General features: G+C 43.7%; 1 protein-coding gene across 1 annotated transcript in view; it reads left to right on the top strand.

Moving 5' to 3' along the window:
• Positions 1-4,463: 4,463 nt before the first annotated feature.
• The window catches only part of LOC137628659 (KRAB-A domain-containing protein 2-like), a 5,568-nt gene continuing 2,531 nt past the window's right edge, over positions 4,464-7,500 (top strand). Inside the window, exons 1-2 of the mRNA XM_068359810.1 lie at positions 4,464-4,522; positions 5,177-5,307. Of these exons, the coding sequence (XP_068215911.1) occupies positions 4,464-4,522; positions 5,177-5,307 (190 nt within the window). The remainder of the gene's footprint in view (positions 4,523-5,176; positions 5,308-7,500) is intronic.

Genomic DNA, 7,500 nt, shown 5'->3' with positions numbered 1-7,500 from the left:
ATAATAACTATGGATGACAAAATGACAAGCTTGTATAGTGGTCTCGCCCTATACAATATAAAGCAAGGTTGTATAAGAGTCACCAATGTCAGTATGAATATGTGAAACCTTCCCCAATGTGACTACTCTTATTAACTATTGGATAATGGTTGTATCTGCATAGGAACAAATTTTGCCTCTTTGCCACAATTTTGTTAGGGTTCCACATCAACCCTTACAAGGAAGGGTTAGAGTGAGTGGACTTTTGCTTGAATCAGGGAAAAGTCTTGAAAGACATACCATGATAAAAATATCCATATTTTAATCTTAATGCTCAGTTCATTTCTAATAAAATGAGTGTGGGCAAATAAGACGCAGGGTTCACTATGAACTAGTTTATTAAAATTTAATAAACGTACATATTAGATCAATATTTATAAAATTTATAAAATGTGGATGATAAGCGTTAAAGTATAAAGAAAAACAGTCAACAGAAAATATTGTTTCGTCTACTGGGAAACAGATTTGCCACTTCAATTGAATCATTAATAATAATGATATAGTCTGTATACTGTTTATTTACACTAGCGTAAAAAACGCTTGGCACAAGTGTCCGTATTATGCTATAGTTCATCGACATCAATGGAACAGTTCGTAAGGACACTTTCGTGGCCTATCGCTCAGCGTGTAGTAACATACAACCTCTTATTTAATTGTCCCAAATTAATTACACTGTTCCTCGCAGACTTAAAACAGAAGGTTAAAGAATTCTACCTGCTGCTACCACAGATCTCTTAAGTTGCTCCACTTGCTTCGCATAGTGAATAAAGATTGCCTTGGATGACTACCAGCCGGTGTTCAAACAAGGATATTCAAAATCCATATAATCAAAGAAATTTTATGGACGAGGCAACTTACCTCGGATCATGACTAACGGGTGTACTGTCTGGATCCGTTCTGCAAATAACACGGATGAATCTCGCCTTTAGTTGTAGATAACTTTGATCCCAGGGTTTCTCTTCTGAACAGCTGTCCTCCCATAAAGTCTGAAGTTCTATGAAGATAGACCTTTAGGCACTCCACTGGACATAGAGATGCATCTTCCTTCAGAGGGCAGATTCTCTAGGGACCCCACCTGTTGGTGGGTAGCTTGTTCCTGGTAAGAAACGTTGGGTCTGGAAATAGATTCAGTTCTCCCTCTAAGAACTGGACGTGGCCTTCCTCTCTAGAGAGAGCCACTATTTCACTAACTCTGGCCCCCAAAGCGAGTACAAACAGAAATATGACTTATATTCAAAACCTTCTAAGCACATTCCTCATTGTTCATTATTTATACACAATGAAGAATCATATCTAATGACCATGCAAAGGGTCTTTGGAAGCACTGAAGGATTAAGCCCAGCAGGGGCTTTTGTAGTTATTAAGAACGTCGTTAGAAAGGTCGACCTGTAAGGCATATGGTATCTGACTTGTCAAAGCCGGCTTAAACAATAGAATTGTGTTGGCTGCTAAACCTTGCTCATGAAGGTGAATGAAGAATGATAAATAGGAATCTGTTGGGATTTCTTTTGGTTTCTTCGCCTTGACAAAGGATAGCTATTTCTTCCCTGAAGCCTCATAATGTCTTCTGGTTTCCTCCAAAAGTCTAAACTGACTTTTTAACACCGAATCTTTTTCTCATCGCTAAGGAGAGGAAATCATGAGATGTAGGTTCCGTGTTTTCTGTGATGGAGCGAAGACAGTCGACTTCTGTACTCACTGAGACAGGGATGGATCCGGTAGCGGTACGAATTTTAGTCGTAGTTCCAATGCCAGAGGGAACCACACGCTATTTGGTAGGTTGTGCGGAAGAACAGATAAAAATTGGACCATCTGTTCTAGTCTAGGGACTTAGCGTCCACTGCCTCAGCTATTAGATCTTCTATGGGGACACGTAACAATCTATTTTCTTGTTGTCTATTGTCGCAAAGAGGACTATCTGCAGCTCCGGGACTTGGCTCGAGATGAAGGAGAACAATCCTGCGTCCAGGGACCATTCTGACTCTTTAGGTGTAAACCTGGATAGAGCATCCGCTGTCACATTGCGGAACCCTTGAATGTGAACTGCTGACAGGTGCCATTTCTTTCATTCCGCCAAACGGAATATGGCCAAGATCACTTGGTTAATTTGAGGTGACCTCGACCCTTGTTGATTCAGGCATCTCACTACCACCTCGCTGTCTAGAACCAGTCTTATGTGGGTCGAGTGGCGAGGAGAAACTTTCTTTAGTGTCAGAAGAACTACCATGGCTTTCAGAAAGTTGATGTGAAAAGACTTGAAATGATTGGACCAAGCACCTTGGCCTCTCTTCTGATGAGAGTTACCTCCCCAGCCTTCCTTTGAGTCGTCTCTGTGGATAGTTACTGAAGGGGGAGGAGATTGAAGAAGTATTGATCTCTTCAACTGCTTGGAATTGGACCAGACAAGTCTATAGAGACTGTATATGCCCTTCTGGGCAGTAGGGTCCTTATGCCTTATGTGTTGAAGCGTGAGCATTCTGAACTTTTAGTTTACTATGAACTTGTTGAGTGGCGACAAGTCTTGAATGACTCTGAGTTTTTCTGATTCCTTCTTTGGAACACAAAACAGCCTTCCTTGGAATTTTATGGCCTTAACCTTCCGGATTACTCTTTTGTCTAAGAGTTCTCGGACATGTTCTTCCAGGACGGGGGTTGAGTGTTGGAAGAATTGAGGAAATTGAGGTGGAGGACTGCTCCAGCTCCAACCTAGTCCATTCTTTATTAGGCTGTGGGCCCAGAGATCGAAGGTCCAGCGATCCCTAAATAGCTGTAGTCTCCCTCCTACTGGAAGTATCTCACTTCTGCTGTTGTGGACCTGAGGCCTTGCCTCCTTGACCGCGTCCTCCCCTGGATCCCCTTCCTCTTGAAGGGCGTCTAGAAGAACCTCTGGCTGTTCCTCTAGCTTTCGCACGAAAGGAAGAAGTCTGACTTTCGAAGGCTGGGTTAAAAACTGGCGACTGTGTCGCCAATTGTTGAGGTACCAGCTGGTACGTGGTTGGAGGTTGTGCCACTATCTGAGGCACCGTGGTCACAGGAAGTTGTTGTTGCTGTCGGTAGGGTTTAGCCGGCCGAGAGGATGGCCTAGGCCTTTTTGTCTTCTTCTTGGGTTGGGGACCCTCATCTGGAGAAGACTTTCTTTTAAAATCTAAGCCCCACTTATTGAGAAGGTTCCTATTCTCTATGGCGGCCTTGTCTAATACCTCTTTAACCACTTCATTGGGAAAGAGGTCTTTACCCCAGATACGAGAGGATATCAGTTTCCTCGGTTCGTGGCTCACCGCAGCCGAAGCGAACACGAACTCTCTACAGGTTCTCCTAGCTTTAATAAAGCTATAGAGATCCTTCGTAACTGTAGCCAGATGGGTTTTGGCCACTACCATGAACATGTCCTGTTTCTTGGGGTCACTTGCCATCGTTTATAATGTCGTTTGCAACGACATCGATGCTGCAAGTCTTTCCTTTGTCTCTTGCTCTCTGCGCAAGAGAACGTCCGACAGTTTTGGAAGTTCCTCACCAAACTGACGTTCAGCAATATCAGCTTCTAGCTTCCCGACTGAGAAGGTAAGGTGGACGTCCTTCCAGTCTTCTTGGTCCAAAGGCAAGGTCAGAGATAACAGGTTGCACTTTTCCAAGGAGGGGCATGGTTTCCCTGACTCCACAGCCTTTAAGGCTGCCTTATATCCCTTTTCCATGAAGGGAAAGGCTCTGGTTGGAGAGGCCACAAAGGAGGGAAGCTTCTTACTCAAGGCTGGCACCTCTGAGTTCGTGAAGCCCCTCTCTTTCATGGAGCCCGCTAGTAATGCCTGTGCTTTACTATGGTCAAGAACTATGACCTCCTTCGGCTCCGTCTCCTCCTTTGAGGCTGGCTCCTTCCTAAGACGGACATAGCAGTCCGGATAAGAATCTTTGTTGGGCCAAAATTCCACGTTTTCCAGGGGAATTGCTCCCAACTTTTCTGAGATCACGATCTTCCCGTTTGTCATTGGCATGTGTTCGGCATACCTCCAAGGATTGGTGTCCGAGCACAAAGGAAGATCCTTCACGTTGAGTCGCTTCCGGGGCCCACGTGATGCTGCAAGTCTACGTATCTCCAGTTTCATTGCAGCTTCCTTCTCATCATTCTTCCTTTGAATTTGTTGGATCATCTCAACAATAGAAGACAGAGTCCTCCCCAGTTCATCTGGGATAGCAGATGATGTAGAGGGAACAGGTTCTGGGTCAAGAACCGATGTAACCGACACCTTGTCGATTTCTTCTTCTTCTATTTGAGGACCCTGAGACAGCTCATCCTCCTGACCTTCTCCTAGAAGGTCTCTCTCTGTAGAATCCGACACCTCCGACATCCTCCGATGTCTTGAAGGGGGGCAGAGACTTCAGAATCTACCGGATTCTGGTCAGTTGGTATCTCCACCTGAGAATGAGGAATGATTGCATCAGCTGATGCTTTAGGGAAAAGGTATGCCCTCATCTTCTCATTTGGAAGGTAGGGGCCTGAGGTGTTTTTCTGAAAACCCCTCACCAAGGTTCGTATCTTTTCCCTGGCAGCATCCCTTAACTCCGTCGACTTAGGATTGTCAAAAGCCTCGGTATTCAGGTTAGAACATACAGTAAAAACCTGAGGGTCCCAATGCCGGAGATCACCTCTGGAGGTTGCGCATGCTGCGTGCCTCCTGCAAAGTTGATGTCCACAGAAGTTCTTACTGCGAACATTACAGAACATACTCCCGCACTTCGGATGGTCCTCCTGTAAAGAGAAGAAAAGTCCATAAGTATCAAGTGAAGGCTTTCACTTATATTGAAACATTTAGCTTATATAGAAAAGCTATAAAAGAAAGAAGGAAAGACACATACTTGTATTTCCTGTCCAGTCAATTGCTGAAACCTCCCAAGATATTAAAACTAAGGTTAATTCTATTCTAGAATATCTTATGTAATTTCCTAAACGGAAATTTAAGGTGTAGTTCACACCTTGAGTTTTAATATACGGAAAATAAAGAATACAGAAAGAACTTACTTTCTATATATTGTACGGTCTCAGCAAAAGGCTGTACAAGATAACATTAAGTATGTTGAAGAACTTTAGTGATCATAAACTCTGTACTGTAGTTTTACTAATGCAGTGTGTACTACACTACAGGTATAGCAACTACTGTACATCGCATGCTGTTGTGCCGGCCAGCACGTGCCGGTATGTGCCGGTATGTGCCGGTACGTGCCGGGTTGCGCCGGTACGTGCCGGGTTGCGCCGGTACGTGCCGGATTGCGCCAGTACGTGCCGGCCGGCATGTACCCCTATATAGTTCAAAGATATACTACTTTTAACTAATAGGCGGCAGCCCACTGATTCGCAACTGTTTGCCGGCTGGCAATAATTGCCAGTCGACAGCTGAAAACACTAAAACACGGCTGCCGGCCGCTAATCGTAGTGGCCAGCAGAATCGGACTGTATTTCCACTGCCGACAGGCAAAGGTAATAATACCCATGCCCGCCGGCAGTAGCCAAGAACCAGCGAACCTCCACCTGCCCGGCTGTCGGCTGTTAACCCAGCAGCCGGTTTAGGGGTACAACACAATAGTCAGAGAAACAGTATGGATGTAAGGTTATAAGGCGCCATTGCCATACGACCTTCCATCCAGAAAGAGTGAACTTATGGAAGGGGAGAATGTAGCATTCAGGCTTCCAAAGAATCCATAGCCTGCCGGGCTCTACCGGTAGACATGGAAGGGAGACCAAGGGAGGTCTGGGGTTCACTCTGCAAAGAACAAAGGGTCTCTGCTGGGCGACACGTAATTGCCAGCCGGCAGAGAGCTGAGCCGGTCCTGCATCCTAACCTACACTAGGTACGGAAGTAGGACTACGGCCAAGAGAAAATAAAAGAAAGAGAGGTGGGGAAGGTATAAGGGTCCTATAGACTTCGTTCTAGCAAGAGACACACTCAGCAGTTAGGGTAGCTCATCCTAACTTAGAGTTGTCTATTAGGGAGGAAGACTGGCAATACTTGCTATCCTCCTCCCAACCAGAACAAAGTTAGGTGAAGTTATTTCGCCGGGCAACAGAGAAAACTCATTCTCCACCCTGAGAAAAACAACACAGGACAGTCTGCTAGGCCACTAGAGGAAGGAATCATCTCTTACAGAATCCTTCCGCCATGGACTAGGGAAGCAAAACTTCCTGTGTCCGCCCCTAACCTAGCAAAAGAGACTCATTCTCTATGCTAGGAAGAAGCAGACCACAGACTAGAAACTCTGATGTTCTCCCCTAACCCAAAAAATCAGTCACTCTGGTTATCAGGTCAGGACAGACATATCCTAGAATAGTTATACCTGAATTATTATACAGATAGAACCACTAGGATTAAGCCAAAGGCTTACAGAGGGAGAGAGGGATTGAACTAAGCCTCCGGAGGAGAAAAGAACAATCAGGGATGTATGAAAGTATACTACTGTCGCAATGAGAATCGATTACCTAATTCTCCGAAACTCTCTCGTACACCCTCTTGGAAAGAACATTCAACCATATCTTACATGTATAAAATATTTGCCTTTAGCTTCAATTATATAACACTCGGAAAAACCTATGTCATGCATGAAAGTACTAGGGCCAGACGCCTAGGCTACTAAGCCTCGCGAAGGGCAAGATCGGTTATCTAAATCACCGAACTAAAAACTGACGATATAATATAAGCATTCCTAGAGGAGCTAAATGGCTAGATTATTAAAGCATAACAAACCGGGAACATCGCTCTAGCTATCTAAATGACCCATAAATAGTGAGCGATAGCATCCAGGATGCCTCCGGTAGGCAACAGCACTTGTTTACATTAATATCACTTTTGATTTAATTCAAAACGCCAAGAGCTTACATTTATACATAGAAAAGATAATACTCAACTTTCCAGAGGCAAAAGAGGCCGGAGAAGTCATCAAAATGTTGAATTAAATCCAAAATAACGAGAAAACACAAGGGATAACACCGAGTAGTAGAGTTACACGAAAAGGAATAAAGATGGCGCTACCGCCTTCATCAGATACACACTGGAAACGGAATAGGACAGATGCCTTATGAGCGGCTCTCTTTTCATTCTCGTTTCAGAATCTTGTCACTGTACCCCCTCGAAGCGTTAATACTATTCGGGGTGAAGATAGCTATGTGACGTTTCAAGAATACGTCCTCTGATATTATGCGATATCCCTGTAAGATTATTTAGGGATATTTGCTCCAGGAGCTAGAATTCTGGATACCTTAAGGTAAAATTCTCTGGGAATATCACTGTAGTCAAATATACCCTAGGAAGCTATCTTTTAGGAACTTCCATCAGGACGACATGGCCTGAGCCAAAATATATATATATATATATATATATATATATATATATATATATATATATATATATATATATATATATATATATATATATATATATATATATATATATATATATATATATATATATATATATA

The sequence above is a fragment of the Palaemon carinicauda genome, chromosome 36 (assembly GCF_036898095.1).
Source record: "Palaemon carinicauda isolate YSFRI2023 chromosome 36, ASM3689809v2, whole genome shotgun sequence".
NCBI classification, from domain to species: domain Eukaryota; kingdom Metazoa; phylum Arthropoda; class Malacostraca; order Decapoda; family Palaemonidae; genus Palaemon; species Palaemon carinicauda.
The sequence above is the reverse complement of the archived record's forward strand: the minus strand, read 5'-3'. Positions and strand labels throughout refer to the sequence as shown.